Source organism: Ahaetulla prasina, chromosome 1 (genome assembly GCF_028640845.1).
Source record: "Ahaetulla prasina isolate Xishuangbanna chromosome 1, ASM2864084v1, whole genome shotgun sequence".
NCBI lineage: Eukaryota > Metazoa > Chordata > Lepidosauria > Squamata > Colubridae > Ahaetulla > Ahaetulla prasina.
Window position 1 is genome coordinate 330,666,123 of NC_080539.1, and position 27,392 is coordinate 330,693,514.

Sequence of the window (27,392 nt, forward strand, 5' to 3'; positions counted from 1 at the left end):
TATTCTATTCTATTCTATTCTATTCTATTCTATTCTATTCTATTCTATTCTAAGACCCTAAAGACAGGAGTTGTTCTGGAGGACCTTAAGGAATGAATACCATTATACTTTTTGCTTTATAATTATGTTTTTTATCAGCTTTTATGTATTTTTACTGTTTCTATGTTATAAACTGAGGGATACCATCTTTGTTGAACCTAACAATACATAAACACAACAAATAATGACAAGAGATGGGTCTAACATCCTAAGTATATTTTGGGGAAACACAATCTTATCCTTTTAAAAACAATTGGATCAAATTAACAAATACACAAATACAAGAACATCCTCTGATGTCTTCATTTGAATTGATAACTTACCTGGATATGTCAGTCTGTGAATTTCTCTCCCCATCAACTGTAAAAGGTGATGCTCCAGTCAATAATTCATACATAAGAACACCTAAACTCCACCAATCAACAGCCTATAAAATAATTATATATCAATGAAGATTATTAATGCAACTCCTCTAAGAAATAACAATAAACTATACATTTATTTTTTAAAATACGAAGTATATGAAAAAAATAATTTATAAAATAAAATGTACCAAATGTGAGCTATAGCTTATATGTAAATAAATTGCATGTAAATTGAAATCTATTGCTATTAGTTCTTAAAACAGATAAGATATTAATATTTATTCAGAGTATTCAGACATCAATATATAACAATATCACAATTTGAAAATGAGCTAAGGAAAGTTTAAAGCTCATGTGTTTCCCATTACACTCTCCTGTAGTACATATGCAAAAATAAAAATGGTTCTTTTTTTTGATCACAAAATTCTACTCCTGTCAACAAATAAGGTTTCCTTAAGGCTGAGAGAGCATGACTGGCCCAATACCATCCAGCTGATATGACCTAAATCAAACAAGAACTCACAGCTTTTAACTACTATACTAAACTGGCTCCCAATCAATAAATAGTCAAATTATATTCATTTTCATCAAAAACCTACTTTATCATGTCCTGTATTCCCTCCTCTGACGATATCTGGAGCCATATATTCTATAGTTCCACAGAAAGAATAAGCTCTTTCATTCTGAAAAAAATGTATGAGATTATAGTCAATATAGTAACTGATATCACAATCACAGGGGGGAAAAACAAGGAAAAAACCATATTACTAGGATTTTCATCATGCTATGTAATCGTCTTTTTCAGACATGTTTGGCTCTCTCTGTATAATATCATTTGGACTACTTCTTTTAAAACATTTCTCTCTTACTCCGCACCTTATCCCACAGGGTAAATCTGATCCCTCCATCTTATCTCAATGGAAAAAGGAGAAAGGTTCAATACCTGGATTTTCTGGATTATTTAGAAAGTTACTTAATATGCTTACTTCATACTTACTTCATCATTAACAAACTCCTTACTCAATCCAAAGTCTGTCAGAACTACATGTCCATCTGAGTCAAGAAGAATATTTTCAAGTTTTATATCACGATAGATAATTCCCAACTGGAAAAAAATTAAAAATAATTGTACATTATTGAGCAAAGCATTAAAATATGTTCACATGTTGGCATGTAACCATATATTTCAAATATATACACCATGTTAAATTGGAAAAATGCCTATATAAACATTGCACTGAGCTTGCATAACAAGTGTATTTGAAAATGAAGCATGGGTAGATGGAGAACATCATATCACTTCTGGGGAAGTGTCAACTGAAGAGTTTGTGACTGAATCATAATTCATGGTAGCCATGTCATATAAACATATTCCACAAACTATCATATACAGTAGTGAGCTGTTAAATATAGATTTTTGTGTCTCCTTCACTCAAAGTGAAAACACCATTGGACAATTAAATTAGATTAGAAAATCTAATTTCACTTACATTTTTCTTTTCAATAAATTTATTTCAAAAATGTTGAAAATATGGTCTCACCTTGTGAAGATGTTCCAACGCCAAAACAATCTCCCCAATATATATCCGTACCTCATCTTCATTAAATCTCTCTCTTTGTGAAAGATGGGTGAAAAGTTCTCCTCCATTTATGTAATCTAAGATACAGGAAATCAAGTTATTTACTAGGGATCTGCAAAGTTCTGAATTTACTCCAAAAATACATTTTATACTGCATTGTAGCAAATGTTGCACACACTGTTTTGTTTTTTTCGTGCTTTATCACTAGCCACAGTTGCTTCCTTTGGAAAATTATCTGGACTTTCACATGAATACCATAAATGTCTCAATTATAGGATGGCTTTTTAACTTATTTATTCATAGTTTCTATTTCTAAACTGCCCATCTCCCTCTGAGTTGACCGGCTTTAAAATAATTTAAAAGTTAAAAAAAAAACCGTCAACATAGTTGCAGTTATCTCTGTAAAATATAATAATTAAAAGTTTTTTAAAAAATACAGGGACTTTACTTTCTACTAGGCTAAAATTAGGTTCAGTAGTCTTCGCTTACTTAATAAATTCTACCAGGATGAATATTTCATGAATCAATGTGTTGTGCAAAGTCAAAAAATTACAAAGAAATAAAGGCAATAGACTTGGACTATACAAATTGTCCTTCACTTATAACCATTTGTTTGGTGATTGTTGAGGTTACAACAGCACTGAAAAAATGTGACATGTTTTCCACGTGACGTTGCAGCATTCCATGGTCATGGGATCAAAATTTGGACGCTTGGCAACTGGTTCACATTTATGACAGTTGCAGTGTCCCAGAGTCATATGATCTCCTTTTGCGACTTTCTGACAAGCACAGTCAATGGGGAAGTCAGATTCACTTAACATCCATGCCACTAACTTAACAATTGCAGTGATTCACTTAAACGGTTATCAAATGGAGCTAAACTAACTTAACAATTGTCTCACTTAGCAACAGAATTTTGGGACTCGATTGTGGTCAAAAGTCAAGGACTACCTGTAGTAACTAAATTGCAAAACTCCCATAAGACCACTAGATGGTAGCAAAGAGTGATAGATAAGTCTAATTAGAAGGCAGTGAAGTGTTATCAGTTTGATTCTTTGTGGTAACTGTTGTGTATATCCAAAACACATGCCATTACAAGGGAGGGAGGGAGGGAGAGAGGGGAGGGAGGGAGGGAAGGAGGAGCTCATTTCTTAACTGGAACAGCAAATTAAAATAGATCTTATTTTTTTCCTTCCTTCTATGGTTCTTTCCTTTTTTACACTTACCCAAGATGAGATGAAGTTTTGCATCTGTCTGGAAAGCGTAATGCAAAGTGACCAAAAATGGAGACTGTCGAATGTGCTCTAGTACTTGTCGTTCAGTCTTTGTATGTTCAGTTGTTTTGGCTTTTTGAATTATTGTTGCCTTTTTTAATACCTTCATTGCATACAATTTGCCAGCATCATGACCACTGATTTTCCTCACCAGAAATACCTTTCCATAAGCTAAAACCAAAAATATTACAAAGGTATAAAATAGTAGTAGCCAATCTCCCGTCGTAATTCCACCTCCACAGCAGAGTGCTCAAATCAAGCTATTTTCAAAATAACAAACTTAACAACATAAATCTTTAAACCCAATGGCATTTGTTTTTCTTTTTGATTTGATTAACACATAAAATATTATTTTAAGAGAGCTATGCCCCCAAATAAATGTAAAATCCTAATCCTTAACAAAAGTCTTAGGAGAAGAAAGCTATCAAGAGTTAAAATGGAGTATCTGAAAAACAAGAAAATAGGCATACTAATAGGCTTACAAAGATAATATAAATAAATCGCAAAAAAGGATCAATTGTATAGATAAAATCAACCTTATTATTCTTTTTATTTAATACAATCATTTCCACCTTTGTAAAGAAAGATTACCAGATTAATCTCTTGCTTATATTTCAAGGAACCCGAGTATTTTATTTAAGGTACCGTATATACTCGAGTATAAGCCGAGTTTTTCAGCACGTTTTTTGTGCTGAAAAACGTCCCCTCGGCTTATACTCGAGTCTACGTCTTCGGGAACCCCGCACAGGAGGGGGTACCGAACGGGCTCCCATGGGAGGGACGGGAGCGGGCCCGCCGAGGTCTCGCGATTTGTCGCCCAGGCCGCCCCCATTCCCGTGTCTGGTGGGCGGACGGCGCAAACTTGGCGGGCTGTGCATTGGCGGGAAGCCCTGGTGGTGCAGTGTTCCCGTTCGCCTGGCCTCCGTCCTCCGATCTCCTGCGCTGGGAGGCGGCGGCGAGCCAGCGAGCAACCGGGCACCGCGGACTTTGGCAAGGAGGAAGGTGGGAGGAAGCGAGCTGCCGGCTGTGGGGGTTGAGGCGTGCAAGAGGTGGCGTGGAAAGGCCTTTTGTGTGTGTGCGTGTGTGTGCGCGCCTGTGTGCCCTAGGGAGGCGGAGCTGCCGGCTGTGTGGGGGTTGAGGCGTGCAAGAGGCGCCTCCTCCTCTTCCTCCACGCTCGCTCCTCTTGCACGCCTCAACCCCACCATCCCCCACCCTCTCCAGCGTGAGGTCACCTCCTCCCTCTTCCAGGCGGCGGCGGCGGCGGCTCGGCTCCGGCTCCGGCGGGCGCCACAGCGGCAGCTCGCTTCCCTCCACTGGTCCCAGTCCAGCGAGCGGTGGCGACATGCGGCGCCGCTCCGCTTTCACCGTTCGGCTGGATTGGGACCGCTTGGCGGTCCGCGCGGGCGGGGAGCCGCCAGCCTTCTCGGCTGAGGAGGAGGTTTCCCGAGCGGTGGCGTCGGCCGAGAAGGCTGGCGGCTCCCGCCCGCCCGCGCGGACCGTAAGCGGTCCCAATCCAGCCGAACGGTGAAAGCGGAGCGCGCCGGCATGTCGCCACCGCTCGCTGGACTGGGACCGTGGGAGGAAGCGAGCTGCCGGCTGTGGCGCCCGCTGAGCCGGAGCCGCCGCCGCCTGGAAGAGGAGGAGGTGACCTTCACGCGGAGAGGGTGGGGATGGTGGGGTTGAGGCGTGCAAGAGGAGCGAGCGTGGAGGAAGAGGAGGAGGCGCGCCTCTTGCACGCCTCAACCCCCACACAGCCGGCAGCTCCGCTTCCTCCCTAGGGCACACAGGCGCACACACGCACACACACAAAAAGGCCTTTCCACGCTCCTCTTGCACGCCTCAACCCCCACAGCCGGCAGCTCCTCCCACCTTCCTCTCGGTCGCTGCTAACTCTCGGCCGCCGCTCCCAGCGCAGGAGATCGGAGGACGGAGGCCAGGGCGAACGGGAACAGCCCACGCTCGAAGAAGGAAAGGGAGCGAGTGGGTGGGTGGCTGGGGCGAGACCCCACCACAAACACACACACACACGCCCGTGAGGCGTCTTGCTTGCATGTCACACACGCACCGCTCGCTGGGGAAAAAAAGGATGGATGGATGGATGGAAGTAAGGAAGGAAGGATGGATTGATGGATGGGCGACCGCTTTGAGCGCAACCCTTCTCCCGCAACTAAGGGGGTCAATGTTTTCCCCAATCCTAGGGTGTGAAACAGTCATTCTTTCTTCCCCTAGTCTCTCCGAGATCGCACTGCAGCGCCCATCATCCCCAGCCGGCAATCTGAGCTCGTGCCATCGATGTGGTCCTTGAACTTCCCCTCCTTGTTTCTAACCCAGCCTAGGATGGCGGCGTGGAGTGTGTGGTGGTGGTAAACGGCCAGGAGAAAGCTTTCGCTCTTTTCGAGAGGTCCTCTTGGAAGGCTGCCTTGGAAAGGGAAAGTGGGAGGGGCAGAGATTTCTCCTCAAAGGTCCCCTTGGAAGGCTGGGTTGGAAAGGGAAAGTGGGAGGGGCAGAGATTTCTTCCTCGGGTCCTTCTAGAGTCCTTGAGAAACTGATATCATACAAGGTTAATAAATTATACTCCTCCTCCTCATTGATGAGTTTTCATCCTGAAATTGATTGAAACATTGTACCATCATATGCTGCCATAGTATAGTGTTAACAACATCTGTAAAGATGATATATGAGCATGACACTAAGTTTTTCTATATTTCCCCCTTTATTGAAAAACTTCCATCATGCTTCTTTCTGAAAACAAAGGTCATTATAATATACCTCATTATATATTTGATTTGATGATATTTCAGTTAATAAATACCATTTAAGGTGTTAAGCTTCTTTTCTTTTTCAGCAGCAAAGTGAATTACAACTTTAAAGAACTTTATTACTTTATATTCATTTTATTTTAAGTATAGATTTTAGATTTTTAAACAAATATGTTTAGAGCTTTTATATCTTTCAAGTTATTCAAATTATCCTCAGCAGGTATATAATGGCATCCAATTCCAATATCATGTTGGGGCTTTTGAGCAAGGGAGGAGGAACGTGAGCACCGCCTTTCGCTGGCATTCCGGGATTTCCTTTGTTTAGAGCTGGGAATCCTCCTTCCCCTTTGCACTCCCTCCTCCCTCCTCCCTCTCTCTCTCTCTCTCTCTCTCACACACACACACACACACACACACACACAGACTTCTAAAGTCGATTGGCACAATGAAAGGCAAAGACCACAATTGTTTTAAGAAAGAAGCTTTAGCAGGAGGGGGATGGGAGGGTGTTTTAAGTTTTGGCAAACAGCCAGGCCAACTGTATTGGAGAAGGTCACACAACTGGCCTTAACATTTTAGCTGCTGTCTTTTCCTCACACTTGGGTTTAATGATATTAGAGACCCTTATTGCCCTGCCAAAAAAAAAAAAAAGAGCCACCCCAACGCCTATGAAAATTAACCTTCTGCCAAGAGACACTGTGCAGGGTATTTTCACTATTGGTGTGCATACAGGCTTAGATTTGTGCTGGGTTCTTAGTGCTTAGAGCACTGACCTTCAGAGGCACCCTGGTCCCTTGGAAGCTAAAGGAGGACTCATTTTCATGCTTGCAGTTGTATTGTCAATTTCTGTGAGACAATGTTGTTGAAGTAACTCACTCACTCATTCATTCATTCATTCATTCCTTGTGTGTCCAATCACACTTAGCCAATAAAAATTCTATTCTATTCTATTCTATTCATTCATTCATTCATTCATTTTATTTTGTCAAATACATATTAAATAATTATATAAATATAAGCATGAATTGAATACATAAAAGGAATACAACTAAAGGGAACATTAGGACAGGGACGGTAGGCACGCTGGTGCTCTTATGCACGCCTTACAGACCTCTTAGGAATGGGGTGAGGTCAATACTAGATAGTCTTTGGTTAAGGCTTTGGGGATTTTGGGAAGAGACCACAGAGTCAGGTAGCACATTCAGGCATTAACAACTCTGTTACTGAAGTCACATTTTCTGCAATCTAGATTGGAGGTTCACTTTTAAGTTTGAATCTATTGTGTTCTCGTGTATTGTTGTGGTTGAAGCTGAAGTAGTCATTGATAGGAAGTACATTGTAGCAGATAATTTTATGAGCTATGCTCAGGTCATACCAAAGGCGGCGTAGTTCTAAATTTTCTAAAGCTGGGAATCCTCCTTCCCCCTTTTGCACTTTTATTGTTTTTCCTTCAAATAAATATTCATGTTATTTTACTTGGCTCTATCTTTATTTTTTACATTGACCAGTAGCTGCCTCATTTCCCACCCTCGGCTTATACTCGAGTCAATAGTTTTTCCCAGTTTTTGTGGTAAAATTAGGTGCCTCGGCTTATATTCGGATCGGCTTATACTCGAGTATATACGGTACTTGGTTTTAATTTCAAAAAATGCTGGGAGACCAACGATTATTGTTTTTTCTTTCATGAAGACTTTAGAGAAATATGCTCCCAAATTTTATCAAAGGTACACATTTGAACACTAGACACACTGATTCCTCTTCCTCCTTTTCCACCAACTTGCTGATTGAACATGTCTTGGAAAAACAGCTGCATACCATTTTTAAGAACACATATTTTCTAGATGCTCTTTGGATTTTTTCCTCTCATAGCTACTTTTGCTTTTTATACCTCATGGGATGACAATAAAATAAAGTAGTTCAACACAATTTGACTATGCAAGGATGATTTTACTAGTTTGCATGTAGATTCAGATTTGAGTAACTATACTAATTCAACTGCCACATATCTTTTATTTATTTATTTTATTTTATTTATTTTATTTATTTTGTCACAACAATATATGTAGGTATCATACAAAAAGATTATATAGTAAATAAACACATATATGAGTAAATATAAGGAGGTATACGCATATATATAGGAAGAAGAAGAAAAAAAACAATAGGACAGGAACGGTAGGCACGTTTGTGCGCTTATGCACGCCCCTTATGGTCCTCTTAGGAATTGGGTGAGGTCAATAGTAGAAAGTTTTTGGATAAAACTTTTAGGATTATGGGAAGGGAAACTGGCAAGCTGTATTCTAGAATTGGTCTAGCAAATGTTTTATATGCTCTGGTTAGTAGTGTGGTGTTTTTGGAAAAGAAGCTACGCAAAATTAGGTTTACAACTCTTAGAGCTTTTTTTGCTATGTAGTTGCAGTGGGCTTTGGCACTTAGATCATTTGACATGAAAACTCCAAGGTCTTTAACGGATGGGGGTCATCTGTAAGGTAATGTCCATCTAGTATGTACTTAGTGTTTGGGTTCTTTTTTCCTATATGTAAGACTGAGCATTTGCTGGTTGAAATTTGGAGCTGCCAATTTTTAGACCAAGCGGTTAGATGATCAAGGTCGTTTTGAATGATAGAAGTATTGTCTGTGGTGTTAAATAGTTTGACATCATCAGCAAAGAGAACGCAATTACTTGAGATATGGTCACAAAGATCATTAATGTATAGTATAAAGAGTGTTGGTCCAAGGACGCTGCCTTGAGGAACGCCACTCTTGACAGGAACAGGATTTGATAAAGCATTGCCAATTTTGACCACTTGTTGTCTGTTAGACAGAAAAGCAGATATCCATTTGTGGAGGGGTCCTGAGATGCCATAGGATGTTAGTTTTAGGAGAAGTTTATCGTGTACTACTGAGTCAAAAGCTTTGCAGAAGTCTATGTAGATTGCATCTATTGATTTGCCTTGATCGAGATTTGAAGTCCATACGTTTTTGCAGTGGAGAAGTAGTAAGTTACATGATAATTTTTTCCTGAAACCAAATTGCTTGTTGGAGAGTAGGTTGTTAGTTTCTAAGTGTGAGGTAATGGATTGGTTGATGGTAGATTCCATGACTTTGCAGGCGACGCAGCAAAGGGAGATCGGTCTGTAGTTTTTGACTAAGCTGGGGTCTCCCTTTTTAAAGATAGGGATGACTGTGGCTAGTGACCAAAGTTTGGGAAGAGAACTTAGAAGGAAGTCCCCCTGTGTTCCCTGCTATTTACTTTGAGTCTAGAACTATTTTATAAGCAGCAGTGTAGGAATGTTATACCAGAAGCTAGGATAGTGTCTGGATGAATGGCGCCAGATAGTAGTTGCCTCCTAATGACAGTTTTAGTCATATAAAAAAATTAGCTACCATTGAAAAGCCATTAAGATAAGCACCAAAGAAAAAACAGGGAACTCCTCACTAACTAGTAACTCTCAGGAAGCAACAGGAAGCACATTGGCCAACACAACAATTGTGTTCAGTTACTAACTTGATAAAAACACAACCAATTTGAAAGACCTAGTTATTGCTGTGAACCAAGAAATAATCTGATGCTTCATTAGTATTTATTTTCTAAATAGTTTAATCCTCCAGAATTGTAATTACATCAGATCCATTCAGGTTTTAGGCAAGTGGATTTCACCTTTTCATAGGCCCAATGCAAACATGTACAGAATCCATCAAGTAATAGACTTCACATCTTTATAGCACTGTGAAGTATTTAACATGTTTCACAATCTCTACAATAGTAATTCTGTGTTACAAGGTGCTATATTACACGTTAGGCCTGCGGTTTAAGGGAAAAGAACTTCCCTGTGGTTCCTTGCTAACATGAATGGCTACAGGCTTGTGTATGTGCATCCTTATAAAAGTTTCCCCTCTTCACAAAAGCACTTTTATGAAGGGCAAAAATATGTGGGCTGTGTGTGTGTGTGTGCACGTGCTTTTATGAAGAGGGAAGCAGGTGTTTGTGTGCATCCTTGCACACTTTTCCCCTCTCCACAAAAATGCTTTTGTGAAGGGGAGAACAATGGCAACAATGAAAGGAACAGCTTCGCCAACGTCCAAGAAAAAGATGGCCGCTTTTCTGCCACATGGCCCAGCCTGTTCTCCTTTCTAGCTCCGCTTCTTGAGCTCTGGATACCTTCAAAAGGTAAGTGAACGATCGGTGATGTGGTGGGGAGGAGCACATGGAACCCTGTGGGCTAGCAAAGCAGGTCCAGTGCCTGTGAGGACCTGGTAGGGCAAGATCAGAGGGAAATAGATATGGGCACGTTGCAGTGTCTCTATAGTCGGTCATAAGGGTGAATCTCCACAGCAGTGCTGCAAGTTCAGGACCAGGTTATAAGTACCTGGATGGGGTGCCGTAACTTTGAACTGTTGTTAAGTGAACTGTCATAACTTGAGGACTACCAGTAATGTTTCCTTCCAGGGTTTGAAGTAATGAAATATAATTTAATATTTATGCATATTACTTTTTTATATATTGTTTATTGATGTCAGAGCCCTCACAGAATTCACTTCAGGAGAGATCAGGCCTTAGGAACTGATGGAAACCAGAATCTTAGACTTAGCATTGCAAGCAGGGAAGATTTAAACTTCAAATGAAATACCACAGCGACAAATCCCAATCAGGATTTTCACTATTTAAAACTGCAAGAGGAATGGCAATAGATCAAACTAGAAGGCTGAGAAGCAAAGAAGCACAAGACTGTAGGAAAAGCTTCTTGAGAATAATTCAGTCACTGTTGCTACTCACTAGACCAATTCTGAATTGAACAACTGTACTCCAACCGCATTACAGCGGAGATTTGAAATATGGAATGTAAAACTAGGTATATGGAAATGATCCAGTACTGAAAACAACAGTTTTAGTCATTTGTTTCTATTACCAGTTACCTAGAATGTTTTTCCTGCCTCTTTGAATTGAGTCAGTCTGTACTTGACTTTGCGGCTATTTCAGCCTTTCCAAAATGGACATTGGTCCTACCTGAATGTCCTTTCTCTGTTGGCGGGACCAGCAGCCAGGCATGGGAGTGACTCGGTCTGTATCCAATGGGATCGAGTCTGCTAGTTGAAAAGCACCTCCTCCTCCTGGTGCCTTCCAGCTTTCGGACGAGGATGATGCGGCAGACCGACGCACTGAGCTGTAAAACAGGAACTGCAAGAATATGCTATTATGCCCTCCCCCCCCCCCCCGGCATATGACCATGAGAGCCCGAATGACCTCTATAGAAGACAGGAACCGGGCGTTCAGGGAGGGGCTGGCTGCTGGTCCCGCCAACAGAGAAAGGACATTCAGGTAGGACCAATGTCCATTCTCCAGCAGGGCGGGACCAGCAGCCAGGCATGGGACATACCAAAGCAAGTCCTATCGGGAGGATCCGCCCGGTCCGGGTTAGAACCCCTTCTAGGACCCTTTGGAGAACCCTGCGGCGACGCCGCATCAGCAGATGCATAGGAATCGATCTTGTAATGGCGTATGAATGGATTCGGAGAAGACCATGTGGCTGCTTTGCAGATTTCCTCTAACGGAGCCTGAGTGGCCCATTTAGCTGAAGTAGCCGCGCTTCTAGTAGAATGCGAGTGATGCGACTTGGAACAGGAATTCCCTGAATCTGATATGCTCTGGCAATGCATGCCTTAAGCCATCTACCGATGGTAGAGGAAGATACCTTAAGGCCGATGGTGGTGGTTGAAAGGACACAAGAGAGCCTCCGTCCTCCTGAGAGAGGCGTACGCTTGATATAAATACGGAGGCTCTCCGGACATCTAGGGTATGCCAGGACCTTTCCAGCCGTGTACCGGATCTGGAGAAAAGTCGGGAAGAATGAGCTCTTGTGATCTATGGAACAGTGAGTTAACTTTAGGCAGGAAGGTAGGATCTAGCCGGAGGACCACCCTATCTGAGTGAAAAACGCAGAGGTCCGCCCTGGTGGAAAGGGCAGCAAGTTCAGAAATTCTGCGAGCTGAAGTAATGGCTACTAGAAAGGCCACCTTATATGTCATATATTGCAGGCCACACTCCAAAGGTTGAAGGGCCCTTGGTGAGGATGTTAGAACCTTCGTGAGGTCCCAAGATGGATACCTGTGGACTACCGGAGGACAAAGGTTGGTTGCTCCCTCAGAAATTGACGGATGAGGGGCGGTGGGCTAGGGAGCGTTTAGCACCGCAAGTTAAAATAGAAGAGAGAGCAGCTACCTGTCGTCGAAGCGTGTTCGCTGCCAAACCTTGTTCCAATCCGTGTTGAAGGAAGATCAGGATAGTGATCGTAGAAGCGTTGGTAGGGTCTATGTTCTTGCTTGAACACCAGGTGTAGAAGGTGCGCCACGTCGAGCCGTGATGCGAATGGTGGAACTACGACGAGACGCCTGGATGGTGTTGGCGACGTTGGCAGGTACATGTCTCTTCCTCAGGAGGCTCCGCTCAAGCGCCAGGCGGTCAGCTTGAACCACTGAGGGTCCGGATGAGTCAGCTGCCCTTGGCTGAGCGAGATCTTGGTCTGAGGAAGTTTCCACGGGGGAGCCACTGAGAGAGCCACCAGGTCCGCAAACCACGGGCGCCGAGGCCAGTGTGGAGCCAGCAAGATGAGTTCCGCCTGTTCCCTCAGCATCTTCCTGATAACCTTGGGTATTGTCGGAATGGGAGGGAAGGCATAAAGGAGGCCGGGGGGCCAAGGGCTGCGCAGGTGTCTATGCCCTCCGCCCCCTGGACTGGGTACCTGGAGAAGAACCGATCCAGTTGACGAATGTCTCGAGTGGCAGAGAGGTCTACCAGTGGGTTCCCCAGGCGGAGTGTGATCTCGAGGAACATATCCGGATTCAGTCGCCACTCCCCTGGTCGACTGAGACTCGGCTGAGCCAGTCGGCCTGTGTGTTTGCCACCCTGATATATGAGAGGCCCGTATGGACCTCAGGTGAGCCTCCAGAGACCCAGTTGCACTGCCTCTTGCAAGAGAGGCTGAGAATGGGTTCCCCCCAGGCGGTTCACATGAGCCTTTGCGGCCACATTGTCCGTTAATACTAGAATGTCTTGATTGAGAACAATGTCCTGGAACGATAGTAAGGCCAGATGAATGGCCCTGAGTTCTAACCAGTTTATGTTGTGGGTCAGGTCCCTTGGGGACCACTGACCCTGAGCCATGTTTGATCCCAGATGGGCGCCCCAGCCATGAAGACTGGCATCTGTTGTCAAGATTAGGCGTTGGGGTTCCCTGAACTCTCTGCCCTTTGACAGGGCTGGGGAGATCCACCATAAAAGAGAGTGTCTGACTTGTTGTGGAAGTTGGACAAGTATTGGTGACGTAGCTGTGTGTGCCTTTTGATAGGGGAGTAGAAACCACTGCAGTGTCCTGCAGTGGAGACGAGCCCAAGGTACAATGCCGATGCAGGAGACCAGTTTCCCCAAGAGTTGGGAAAGGGTCTTTAAAGGAATAAGGCGTCTCTTGGTTACCCCCCTGACTAGATTCTGTAAATTGGTGAGACGCTCCTGTGACAGATAGACCCGGCCCTCTATCGTGTCTATGATGGCCCCTAAGTGTTGGATTCGATTCGTAGGATGTAAGTGACTTTTGGCCTTGTTGATCGAGAAGCCGTGGGCTTCTAGAACCTGAATGGTTGTGGACAAATCCGCTGCCGCCAGGGTCTCTGATCGAGATTGAATAAGGAGATCGTCCAGATAAGCCTGGATTCTGATTGGAATAGCCCGGAGATGCGCTGTGAGAGCGGCCATTAGCTTTGAGAAGACCCTGGGGGCCGAGGAGAGCCCGAATGGAAGGGCACAATATTGGTAATGGAGACCCCCGTGGCAGAAGCGGAGGAATCGTCTGTGAGCCGGAAGGATAGGGACGTGTAAGTATGCCTCCGTCAGGTCTACTGACGTGAGGAAGTCCCTCCCTGATGCTCTCCAAGATGGACTGGAGTGACTGCATCTTGAACCGCCTGTAGACTATGTGGCGGTTCAGAGCCTTCAGGTCGAGGATTGCTCTCCATCCCCCCGAGGGCTTTGGAACTATGAACAGTCGGGAGTAAAACCCCCGACCGTGCTGATCTCGTGGCACCGTTTGGATGGCCTGAATTGAGAGAAGATGTTTTATGGCCGATGCCACGAGCAGCCGTTCGTCGGGTTGCAAGATAACGGGCACCTGACGAAATGGCCCGGGGTGGAGAGGAATTCAGGATAGACCGAACCTGATTGTCTCCTGACCCAGGAGTCCGAGGTGGACTCCTCCCATTGGCTGGCGAAGGCGCCAGTCTGCCCCAATGGGAGGGACGGGCAAGCAGTCAACGTGAGCGTCTGAATGGGCGACCTCTCCCCCCCCGAAAGGGCCGCTTGAAGGAACCCCTCTGACCTTGACCTGCCTGTCTATCCTGCCTATCCTGTCTACCCTGTCTGGGGGAGAAGGGTCTTTGGGTTCTGGAGTTTCCAAAGTTAGAATCAGCCGCTCTGAAGGGACGAAAATATGGGGTTGGTCTGGAGTCTGATCGGCGGGACATGCTTGGAAGGATTTTGCGCTTGTCCTTGGTCTCTATAAGTAAAGGATCCAAGGCTGCTCCAAAGAGTGAGGTCCCCGAATAAGGGGCTGAGGCCAACCTCCATTTGTTTTTGGCGTCGGCTTGCCAACGCCTAAGCCAGAGAAGGCGGCGTGAGGATACTGTGGAACCAATCGATTTGGCAGCAAATCGAGAAGCATTCAGGGTGGCATCGGCTGAGTATTCGATGGCAGCTATAATCTTGTTTAAGTCCTGATGTGACCGAGTCAGTGACTGGTAAACGGTCCCGCAACTGTTTTAACCATAAAGGGCCGCTCTATTAAAGAAAGAGGCCGAGGAAGAGGCCCTAACGGCCCAGGCAGCCGCCTGATGACTCTTAATCAGGGTTTGTTCGGCCCGTTTGTCTTCCGGGCGAAGGGTTTCCTCTGGAGGACCTGTGACCACAGATGGCCCTGCTAATGCAACTACTGGGGCATCAACTGTGGGGATTTGCAGTAATTTAAGGAAGTTAGGTTCCAAATTATACAAGCGACGGTCCAAGGCATTAGGATTAGGACCAGTTATAGGAGTGTTCCATTGCCTATCGACTACTTCCACAAAGAGCTTGGGGCAGGCACCTCTTCTGACTCGACCACGGAACTGAAAACAAGTCCATGGGTGGATCAGTGGTCTCTGAGGTGGGAATTGGGGCGGTCGGGCCACTCCCAGCCGGTAGTGACCTTGGCCTTGTGTAGCAAAGACCGAAATAATTGTGGGTTGAAGAGACCCACAAAGGAGGTTGGTCTGGAACCAAATCCTCATCCTCAGAGAGGTTCTCATCCCTAAGGTCCCCTTCATCCCCAGTGAGGCCGAGATGGAGAATGAGCCTGGAAATCTTCAGCTTGAGGTGTGGAGTAGTCCTGCACCAAATCGTGACTAGTTTGGGATGCTACATATTCTGAAACCCATGAATGGGTTCTTGTCTGCCTGGAAGCAGTAATACCCCTCTGAACAGCAGCTGCAATCATTTCTGCCATAACTGCAGGGTCATTAGCCACTGGGGCAACTGCCTGGTGACTCACAGGCCCCATTGGAATAGTGGCACTAGAAGGAACCTCTGCTGACTCAAGTACTGGCGGGGCTGCAGGTAAAACCTCCATTTCAGATACAGAAATAGGACAGAATAAATCAGAATTGGGCAGAGGTTGGGATGAGTCTACAGATATATCAGGAGATAAAGTTAATGGAGCCCCAGGAGACTGCACAGGAGGCTGAACTGGTAAGGAGGTGGATTGCTGTTCCTGTATAGTATCAGCAGATTCCCTCACTGCCCTAGCAATGGCCCTATCCATAGCCTTCTGGCGTTGTAGGGCCTTCTTTTCAGAAGTCTTAGAAATAGCCTTTTGGGGCTTAGAAATGGAGGATTGAAGTGTCTCTGACCTTGTGGGTGCATGAGCTCAAGCACTAGGCCCTGGGCTTGGACTGGTCTGATGTTGCTTCCTTTACTAGGCCGGACTGGAGGAACGGCGGCCATCTTGAAAGGCCTAACCGATAGTTAGGCCTCAACCCCACGTGGACAAGGCCTGGATGCGAGGCCTATGAGCCTTTAGAGGCCCAAGCCAAGGCCTATTACAGAAATGACCTAGGTCAAATTATAATTAAATTACCATTTAAATAAAAATTCAGTGGGGAAATTTTTCCATTCTCTAGGGCCTACTAGGTATTTTGCCACGTGGCTAGTAAAACCGGAGGTGGCTAAAGGGTAATCATACTCACAGACTGAAGGCCTCAGTGAGTGGCCGGAGAGCCAGTCAAGATCGATGCAGAGGCCCTGCTGAGTCACCAAGCGATCGGGAATGAAGCCCGGAGCGCCCACGAAGATCGGTGACTGGAAAATAGGCCCATCAATGGCCTGATTAAAGACGCCCAGAGCTCAGGTAAGGGCAGGCTGGCGGCCTAGACCCTTTATGGGTAGGCCGAGGCGATCGGGAAGCACCGGGGCGCCCAAGCTTAATATTAATTTACGCCCCCACGCGGCTGTGTTTTAAATTCAGCAGCCGCCGAATTTGCCAGCCACGGGGAGGCGTAATTGAGGCCTAACAGCCTCCCCGTTCTTCCAGCAGCTTCTTATGCTGTCCCCAGCGGTATCGGGCTGAATCGCCCTTTCTCGCTGGGGAGGGGGAGAGCTCACCTACAATGGGAGCCTCAACCCCTATACCAGCAGCTGGGAAGGAATAAATAGGGCTGAATCGCCCTCCTAATTACTTAAGAAAAGCTTACTTTGGGAAGAATTCAAAGGGAAGCAGCTCCGAAGTGCGTCTGTTCCCAATCAGATCGAGTCTGAAAGCTGGAAGGCACCAGGAGGAGGAGGTGCTTTTCAACTAGCAGACTCGATCCCATTGGATACAGACCGAGTCACTCCCATGCCTGGCTGCTGGTCCCGCCCTGCTGGAGAATGGATTTGGTTTGCCTGAAATGAAGTGGCCTTGGAAGGCAAGTGTTGGAATTGGAGTGGGGAGACCACCTCTAACCAACCTTCATTTATGGATCTCATTGGGTGATTAAAAACTAGGAGGGAGCAAAATTTACCATGCCATGAGCTCCTAACTGAAAAGAAAAATGCAATCCAATAAATAATTAAAAAATTATACTTCCTTGCCTGATTGCTTTAGTTGGGAAGACTTTGCTCTATTGATACCTCTCACTGCCTACCCGACCCACTCAAAATATTTATCTGTAAAATAGAATTTTATTTGGTTAATGTTTTAAGAAGTACATTCATGCTTTATTAGCAACATTAAATAATTCATACCTCCTGTCCCAAGAATTTTCAGAAGTTCAAAGTTCTCAATGCCCACCTTCTCTGTGTGGCCTGTCAAGTTTGCTAACAAAAGAAAAAACATTCCAGTGTCAATATTACACACATTAACAAGCATGGTATGGTATCCATGATTATGATTCCACCATTATTCATATAAGCTCTATAACACAGCTATCACTAAAGTGTCATTGTATTCAGATTTCCAGGTATATAACAATTAAAATGAATATAATTTTATTTAAAGTGTATGGATTTTTATAATGAGAAAATGAATTATTCCATCTCAACTAATCATTCCAAAGTGCTGTATGAATGTTACAATATACTAGTTAAAGTAAAAGGAGGATAAGTCACTTTTGCCAGGATGCGGTTCTTAAATTCTGAATCATTTGCAATTATATATCACAACATTCTTAGTAATTGGATCAATCACTTTTCTGCATGTAGCAAAATTCTGGGTAGGTTTATGTACAAACATCAGTCAATAAATTAAGCCTCTACTAAACTGAAACTGCTAATATTGGTCTATCTGATCAATAAGCAAACTAGAGCATTAGCTATTAAAAAAGATTTCATATATGTTAAAATGAAATAAATATTTTTAAATCAACTCCCATTTAATTTTCAGTGCAATATATACAGTACAATGCTGGTACAACATTACACTTATCATTTTATCATTTAATCATTTTATCCTAACAAACAGGAAGCAGCAGGTGAAGCTAAGCAGGATCACATCAGATACCTGTACAATTAGCACAGGGGGCCCCCAAGGCTGTATGTTCTCCCCACTTCTCTTCTCTCTGTATACCAATGACTGCATCTCCAACGATCCATCTGTTAAACTACTGAAGTTCACAGATGACACAATAGTGATCGGTCTCATTCAAGAAAATGACAAATCTGCATATAGACGTGAGGTCGAACGACTAGCCTTGTGGTGCGACCAAAACAATCTGGAACTGAACACACTCAAAATTGTAGAAATGGTGGTAGACTTTAGGAGAAACCCTTCCATACTTCCACCTCTCACAATACTTGACAACACAGTATCAACAGTAGAAACCTTCAAATTTCTAGGTTCTATCATATCGCAAGATCTAAAATGGACAGTTAACGTCAAAAACATCATCAAAAAAGGACAACAAAGACTGTTCTTTCTGTGCCAACTCAGAAAGCTCAAACTGCTCAAGGAACTACATAGGAATTATTGAGTCTGTCATTTGCACCTCTATAACTGTCTGGTTTGGTTCTGTAACCCAACAAGAAAGACACAGACTTCAGAGGATAATTAGAACTGCAGAAAAAATAATTGCTACCAACCTACCTTCCACTGAGGACCTGTATACTGCATGAATCAAGAAGAGGGCTGTGAAAATATTTACAGATCCCTTATATCCTGGACATAAACTGTTTCAACTCCTACCATCAAAACGATGCTATAGAGCACTGCACATTAGAACAACTAGACACAAGAACAGTTTTTCCCCGAAGGCCATCACTCTGCTAAACAAATAATTCTCTCAACACTTTCAAACTATTTACTAAATCTACACTACTATTAATCTTCTCATCGTTTCCATCACCAATCTCTTTCCATTTATGACTGTATCTTTTTGTTGCTATCATTAAGGGTTAAATTGTACCCTATGACCATCATTTGTGTTGTAAATGTTGTACCTTGGTGAAGGTTTTTTTTCTTTTTCTTTTATGTACACTGAGAGCATATGCACCAAAACAAATTCCTTGTATGTTCAATCACACTTGGCCAATAAATTCTATTCTATTCTATTCTATTCTATTCTATTCTATTCTATTCTATTCTATTCTATTCTATTCTATTCTATTCTATTCTGCAGACTAATACGGTTTTAAAGGAAAACCCAAACAATAAAGATGATGTTATACACTTGTTCTATCTACCATAACTACCCAAGTTGTTCATCAATAGGATATTATGAGCTACTTGGAAAAACTGCTGTATCAGATCATAAAAACAAATACTGTAAGTTATATTTAACGTTTCATCTTTTTGTAGCATCACACAGAAATAGAAAAGTGAGAATAAAATATTTCAGTATTGCATACAAAAATACTGAAGATACATTCTGTAATCAACAACATACTTTAGCCACTAAAATGAACATTTATAAAATGAAGGCATCTGCATCATATATTCATTTAATTGGAACTTAGATAATATGTTAACCATAATTAATAAAATCTGCATAAACTGAAGTGGTTACTCATGCAGACAGAAATAGCTTTGAAGAACTTCTAAAGAGAAAAATGGAATCTTGCAAACAATACAATTGTTCTGTTTCAAAAGTGATACATCATATGTGCTGTGTGTGTTGCTTTGCTTTTGGCTATTCTTGACAGCCCTATTGGATGTATTTTTACAGTTCAAATATCCTCTGGAAGCAAAATGATTTAACTGATTAACATACTTTTTTATTTCAACAGTTGCAAAAATCCTCTAATAAACAGCTTTTTTAGAAAACTAATTTTTAAAATGATGTAACAGACTGCTCTTGAGTTTTCCTTGGTATGTCATACAAAACTTCTACTTCAAGGAAGTATCGGATACCAGTTAGCTTCCATGTACAATTCAAGGTGCTGCTTGTCACTTCCAAGCTTGAATGTCTGCCAAACCACTCTCTCGATAACATCTGCTTGCCCAATAAGATCAAGAAGTGTAGACTTACTCCAAGAGACCACCATGAGGAAGGGACCTTGTCATCCTAACAATGTAGGAGGAATTAGTATGTTCTCAACTTTCCAATGCATTGAGTTTACTTTCTCCTCACAATATACTTTTTATCACCTAAATCATTTTTCCTCATCCACCAAAGCCAATTTCCTTGGAATCACAATAATAATCTGCCAAAACCAGCACCTACCATAAATGAGCCCATGCTGATCTTTTGGCTCTTCTTACCAGTTCTTAAGACTCAAACCAGGCAATTTAGAGATCCTGTCAAATTTTCTATGGCATATTCAAATGCCCGTATTCAAATACCCTGAATGTTATGACAAATAGAGAGCCTAAGATACAGAGATAAAAAATATAAATTTTTTGATTCAAATAATATTAAAAAAACTATTTTCAGTGATAAGAGTTAAACGGTGTTCTTTATCTGTATAAAAGAATGTATAATACTTTATCTACAGAATGTTTTCAAAAGTATTGTTTTAAATTATACTATTTTTAAGCATGTTTACATTTTGTGCATGTCAATTTTATCTATGTTAATTACTACTATACAGTTTTTTCAAATAATATATTAAATATGCTATGTTTAAGAAATGTAAGATTTCATTTTAAAGAACAAAAATATTTCAAGACAATAACTCTTTGGATTTTACTTAGGATAGTTTATTAGGATTGTTGTTGAAATTTTGTATCTTATTGCTCCAGATTCACTTCAAACTTTTCTAACAACTAATGCTTAACTAGTTCAATCTTTCTGTATAGATGCAATATTATAACAAGAACTTCTGACCAATTGCTATCCTTGTGGATTAACAAAATGGTATTATCCTCAATTGTGGCTGAGGAGAGGCAGAGAGTATTTTGATTTGAATGGTTATTAAATAGCCAAACGGATATCTTTCCCATTTTTCACCAGGGCTATATAAATGACAATACACAAGCTACATAAACAGATCTCCCCAAAAGGGCAAAGAAGCATACTAAAATTTATATTACATCACCTTTTCTTAAGCAGAAAAAGCTATTACGGTTCAGTATAAAAAGGAAGAACACTGAGCTTGGTAGGTAATTCTAATATTAATTTAAATGACAAGTTAGAAAAAGTCATGAGGAGTTGACTGGGAAATTAATATTTTTAATAAGTTTTTTAAAAGATTGTATTATGATTGTTGCTTGGAAATATAGCAATTGTGAGCAATTGTCCAAAACATGGGCAATTTTGGGTACAACAGTACATATAGCACTTTTCGTATCTTATTACACCAGTCTCCAGAAATTATAGAACTGACACTAGCCAGGAATTTTTTAAAAGATGAACTTTGGCCAAAATGCAGAGAGCCATTATTGGTTCTTGCCGAAGTTTAATGTTTTTCCAAGACATCAGCCCCCTCCAAACATGGGCAAGTGGAGAATCTGGTGGGTTCCTTGGCTGGAAAACGGATGTTCTTAGCAATTTTCTAAATAACTTTTGGAGAGCCCATTAAAGTTCCCCCCCCACTTCTTATTTCGTCAGTGCCTTTAGTTATTACATCGATTTGATGTGGGTTTCACACGATGCCATCATCCGGCTGGTAAAGTGTTCACGCTTTTAAGTACGAGACTGAAACCGTTATCACTCGCGTATGTCGCCACCGACTTAAGTCTTTGCCTAACCTTCTTGCTCCGTTCGTTGCCTTCTGGGCCCAGTCGCCGCCCCTTCCCTGGTCTGCCAGGCCAGCCCCAGCACCGCCCTCCTGGCCGGCTGCCCCACGGCATCCCGCTCCCTTTACCCCCGAGGCGCCGCTCTCTTCCAGCCTTTGTTTCTCCCGCGCCGCCGCCTTCCGCGCCGTCCTTTGCAACGCCGTCCACACTTTTCTACGCTGACCCATCCTTCTCTTTCGGGGCGCCCCTTTTTTTTAATCGGGGGACTTCTCGCGGTGGTGCTGGGGGGGGGAAAGACGACTCCTCCGGCGCTTCCCGCCCCTCCTGCAGCCTCCTCCCCACCTCTTTAGCTTAGACGGGCGGGCAGACTCACCGTTCTTCAGCTCGTGCCTGACGGTGAGCAGCGACGGCTCCCCTTCTTCCTCAGCGCCCCCGGCGGGTCTCTCCATCCCTGGACGGCCAACTGCGGAGGGGGGGTGCAGAGGCGGGGTGAATAAGTAAAAGGACCCTGGGTCGGTGCCGCCCCACACGAAGGGAGGGAGGTGGGGGGTGTTATTCCTTAGAAACGTATTCCATGACTTGCTGGTGGTGGAGGGTTCCCGTCTGTTAAAACAAACGAATAAATAAAGGGGGCGCCTTACAGCTGACAAGCGCGAATTTAACTGGCGCTTAGCGCACTCACCAGGCACTCCAGATTGCTTTCTTTCCCCCCTCCATTCCCAGAGGAGGGAGAGAGGGAGGGACTAGCGCGCCAAAGAAAAGGCGGTGGGAGGGGGATGTAAAAGAACCTGGAACAGCCAAGAAATTCAATCTGCGCCCCCCTCTACTAAAGCAATAAAAGAGAAGGAGTCGAACTGAACGCTTATTGGCTTGAGAGATTACACTCCAGCCCGGGGATTGGTCAAAGACGGTAACAAAATACACCCCCTTCATCCTAATCATCCGCTAAGAGACACAGATCCTCATTGGTTTAGCGGCCAAACCAATCGCGAACGCTGTGTCCCCCCCTCCTCTTTCTCTCTCTCTTTCCTTCTCCCTCCACCAATCTTCGACCAATTTAGATCTTTCCTACCTGCGAGTGTTTTATGTCCCTAGTGTAAAAAAGGCAGGTAATCGCTTGCATAGGCACGAAGATTAGCGCGGTGAGTGACTTAAAGTCCTTGACATTCTAACGATTGCAAGATCTCTTGGAAATATTGCACGTACTATACTGTGATCCTTTACGCTCTCCAAAAACCACCCATTATTTACGGGCTGCAAAAAAAAATATATAGTTCACGTTAAAGGGAAGGACATTAATGTTTACTGTATAGAAAATAACTGGCGCTGAGACTAGTAGTTCAAGTGATGGGCTCCATTAAGGACAATGCAGGATACTCACGAACCATTAATCAAATGCCGAATGAATTTTGAAAGGCAAGGAAACGAGCCAAATAGAAACGACATTGCTGATCTATTTTTCGTTGATGTAGAAGTTAATTCTTGTGTTCAGGTGTCTCACTACAGAGTAGATCTAGGAGCTATCATTCTATCCTAAGCACGCGGGGTGGGGGGGGAGGAAACCCTGCTTTAGCTGTCCAGGGCTTAAGCAACCTGGTGGAGAGAGCAAACCTCGGCAGTGGTTTGGTCTCCAAGCTTGTTTCACATCTTGCTTTGGGCATAGGACAAGTGTCCAATTTCAGAGTCTCACTGAGACGAGAGCACATCTCTGATAATGGATAATTAGGCCTGTGATTTATTTCCCAAAGTTGCTCAGTTTGAGCAATAAACTAATAAAAGCAAGATGGAATCACTACTTGCAATATTAGCTGATATATAACTACCACTTTTATGTAATACGAAGAAATATTCTTGCTAGTTTTTTATAAATTAATTGTTCACTATTCTAGAAATAATATTCTCATAAAAGAAGAAAAGAATTAATACTCATACAGAATATGAAGTTGGGAATTGATCTCTGAAAAGCCAAAGTGAAGGTAAACATATGAAACAGTTCATAAGCAAACTGAGTAAGTGCAATTAAATTCAATATATGACAGTAGGTCTGTGTATCTTATAAGATACTTATAAGAGATATATAGAATGTATTTGAATAATAATTTCAAAACTACTTTGCACTTATCTTATCCTGAATCTGTAGATGAAATCTGATAACTGATTTTTCCGAAAAAGTTAAATGTTTTTTCTTGCTTTTGATATCCTGTTGACTGACAAGCCTGATTGCTGATAACTGACAAGTATAATCATATCTATATAGACGTTGATTTTATTACAAGTAGTCCTCAATTTACAACCACAGAATTTTTGTTGCTAAGCAGAGTGAATGTTAAGTGAGTCCCGTCTGATTTTCTGACCTTTTTTTGCCATGGTTGTTAAGCAAATCATGGTAGTTGTTAAGTGAATCACATGGCCATTAAGCAAATGGCTTCCCCCATTGACTTTCCTTGCCAGAAACCAGTGGGAAGTAACAAATTGGCCATCACGTGACCCCAAGATGCTGCAACCTTCATCAATACATTTAGTTGTCAAGTACCCAAATTTTGATCATGTGATCATAGGGATGCTACAACAGTTATAATTACATGTACTAGTCATAAGTCACTTTTTTCATTGCCATTGTAACTTTGGTCACTAAATGAATGGTATGTAAATTGAGGACATATCATTGTATGTCTGTATATATCATTGGCTTCTGACTCTAGAGGCTCTTTATTTTGTACTGTTACTTTACTATTGTTATTATATTATACAGGTTGTTCTCAACTTACAATCCTGGGCAGTCCTAGTTACTATCATAAACTCAAAATGCACAGGTTAGGCGAGGGGCACTATGATCCAACCATTCCTAGTTGGCTCCCTCCCAGCCTAGAACCTCAGTGCCTAGTGAAACTGTTTGCTCTTCAACTCCCGCGACCCACCTGTCTTCCCCTATCCTTGCACATTGGGCCACCCTGCACAGGGGCATTCCTTGGTGGTAACTGCAACCCAGAGCCTTAAGCAGTCTCAGCTGGTTGCCACTGTCCCCAGACCTCTACCTGCAGCTAGCAGTCTTTCCTGAAGAGTGACGCCTCAGGCTCTGCACCAGAGCCAGCCACCAAGCTCAAAGCCCCAGCTATCCTACCACCTTGCAATCTGCAGTTGCTGCTAAACCCAGCAACTTCACCATCTTCCTCATGCTGCTGCCAAGGTATGTCCTTTGCAATGCAAGCTGTTGGCCAGGCCAAGCCTTATTCCTGACACCACTTGCCCCATTTTCCAAGTCAAACACGCCATTCTCCCAATAGGCCACCTTATTCTCACAATGCTTCAGAAAGCTTTTGGAAACCTTCCGATGTCTTCTGAAACATTGCGAGAACAGGACAGCTGACCCTATCCAGATAGCTTAACCTGTTCTCGCAACACCTTAGAAGATCTCAGAAGCTTTCCAAAGGGTTTCAGAAGCATCATGAGAATGGGGTGCACTACTTGGAGAACAGTGTGAGCAGACTTGGGAAGAAGGCCTGGCATAGCCAGAAGCTGCCTTGCATAAAGTCAGGTTGGGCACGTTTCATCAGCAGTGGAAGAAAGATGGCAAAGGTCAACTGGACATGGTAGGGCTGTGGAGCTGGGGCAGCTGGCCACAATGTGAAGCTTGAGGTGAGATTTCTCAGTGGTGCTGGGGGCTGAAATGTCTGAAAACTCCAGAACTTCAGTCCCAGCCCCACTATTGCTACCCAAGAGTGCCTCTGCACAGCCAAAAGATCATCAATGGCAGCAAGCCATAGCATCCTGAGAAGCACCAACAGCTTCATTGTTTTCATGCATAACATGGTGCCCCACAAATATTAGCCATTGATGTACTATTTCAGCTCCTAAAATGACAGCTCTGTTTATATTTTAGTTTCCTTCTAGGGATGGGGCATAAGGATAGAAAAATCAAGTTAATTACTGAGTAGAGAATATTTAGTATTCCACAAATGTGTTTGTCTTGTTGGTATTCTTATTATTGTCTCAGCAGGACATAAAGGTTTTAAAACTTTTAGGAAAATAATTTTTGTTTGTTAGGTAAATTAGTAAAAATACAAAATATAGCTAAACTGATGTTGTGGGGAAAAAAACACCCTTCCAAAACCAAAATCAATGAACTTCAATGAAACTTCAATGAAATTCTCACATAGATTTCTCTCTATAGCACTTAGTACGTACAAATCCATTTTGGAACATCACAGAAGACCTCCCAAAGACAGGAGATAGAGATGGAAGTATTAAAAATATGTTTTTCTGCTACAGCATGACTGGATCTAACCTATATATTAACCTATATATTTCAGAGTAAAAGTAGCCTAGGTACATAGACAAATAGGTTGAATGTGTTTTAAAATTATTTGAGTACTTTGGAGTTTGCATGTAGACAGCGTTCTGCTCTTCATTAAAGCAACCCATCCTTTTTTTAAAATACACATGAACATGGAAAAAATGACTACTGCAAGTAGTCATTTCAGGTCAGAACAGGCAACTGGAATCTGTAACTTAAAGTGATTATTTGGGGAATGATAGTCTGAAAACTCTGGCTGTCTATGACATTCTTTAAGGTATTGGAAGAACACTGTCATATCCATTCTAAGGTTAAAATCTAAACATATACAGCTCCGTCTACTCTTGCATCATTGGACTTAGTTTCTTAGTTAATATCCTGTTAATAGTCTAATTGCTCTTCTCTGAATTGGTCTAGTTTCTCTGAATCTCTTTTAAAGTATAATGTCCAGAATAGAACACAAAGCTTAACATAGGTCAAAGCAGAATAAATTATTATTTCCTGTAATTTGAAAATTTTACTTCTGTTGATGCAGCCTATAATTCATTTATAGTACTACTTTTGCAACCATGCCAATTGCTGACGTGGTAACTTTCCAATCTACTACTATTTTATGATCTTTGCAGATAAAAAAATATAGTTAGATAAATGAAATATACATAGCTATGTTTTAGTTATTCATCCAAGTAACAGATACTCTAAAATTTCTGGTTTTTATCAAGTAGATGATACCTGCATAAGTTCTGTCTATCACAACCGAGCTATAAAGTTTGAACCAGCTTTATATAGGGGGAAACAAATAGAAGGAACAAAAGAAGCAGTCTGTTCTTTTATACCAATCATTTTAAAGGAATAAGTTCTATTTCCAAGACCACTTCCAGGAAGGGATGCAAGTCAGATCATGAATTGAAGAGGGGGAGGGGCAAATCCATGATATAATTCCACTTTCACAAGAGTTGTTTCTTCTATAATATCCTGGCTTCTTCTTGTTGCTGCTTCAATATATTTATTAAAAAGGAATGTCTGCCTTTTCATCTCGCTGCGTGATAGCTCAGATTGACTCAAAGGATTAACATGTAGAGATGGAAAGAACAAAATACTTTGCCACTAATACTAATACAGAGAATTCTGTGTTTACCCTCTGAACAAAGGGCAGAGTTTTTTCAGTTCTTTCTTCAAAAAGAAAAAAACCCCACTCTGCTCCTCAGCAGATTGATCAGGCCGAGGTATCTCTGTGCTTATCTGTTTGCCAGGAAAGGCAAGATTGTCTATCAATTTTACAGTATTGCAAACTCAGTAACATGTTAACGTGCCCATTTCTGTAGCATTCTGCTTGTCTGAAAATATAACTGTCTGAGTCAAATTATGAAATCAAAAGACTTCGATTATGGAAGGACTGATCAATTGGAAATG

The 27,392-nt window shown here is 42.6% G+C and overlaps 2 protein-coding genes across 13 annotated transcripts in view; one reads left to right on the forward strand and one right to left on the reverse strand.

The window, feature by feature from the left end:
- RPS6KA5 (ribosomal protein S6 kinase A5) overlaps positions 1–22,512 on the reverse strand; it is a 54,401-nt gene extending 31,889 nt beyond the window's left edge. The window contains exons 1-8 of the mRNA XM_058162564.1: positions 22,368–22,512; positions 22,059–22,288; positions 17,320–17,391; positions 3,211–3,429; positions 1,946–2,061; positions 1,402–1,509; positions 1,004–1,087; positions 363–466 (exon numbers count right to left, since the gene is read on the reverse strand). Of these exons, the coding sequence (XP_058018547.1) occupies positions 363–466; positions 1,004–1,087; positions 1,402–1,509; positions 1,946–2,061; positions 3,211–3,429; positions 17,320–17,391; positions 22,059–22,134 (779 nt within the window). The 5' untranslated portion in view covers positions 22,135–22,288; positions 22,368–22,512. The remainder of the gene's footprint in view (positions 1–362; positions 467–1,003; positions 1,088–1,401; positions 1,510–1,945; positions 2,062–3,210; positions 3,430–17,319; positions 17,392–22,058; positions 22,289–22,367) is intronic.
- The window catches only part of DGLUCY (D-glutamate cyclase), a 31,117-nt gene continuing 25,367 nt past the window's right edge, over positions 21,643–27,392 (forward strand). For 4 of the 12 annotated variants that reach the window (XM_058162549.1, XM_058162560.1, XM_058162561.1 and 1 more), the window contains exons 1-2: positions 22,692–22,827; positions 23,575–23,694. The gene's annotated coding sequence lies outside the window, so the exon portion shown is untranslated. Of the gene's footprint in view, positions 22,082–22,691; positions 22,828–23,574; positions 23,695–27,392 lie in introns of those variants that run through there. The other 8 variants (XM_058162550.1, XM_058162557.1, XM_058162551.1 and 5 more) reach the window with 6 other exon arrangements.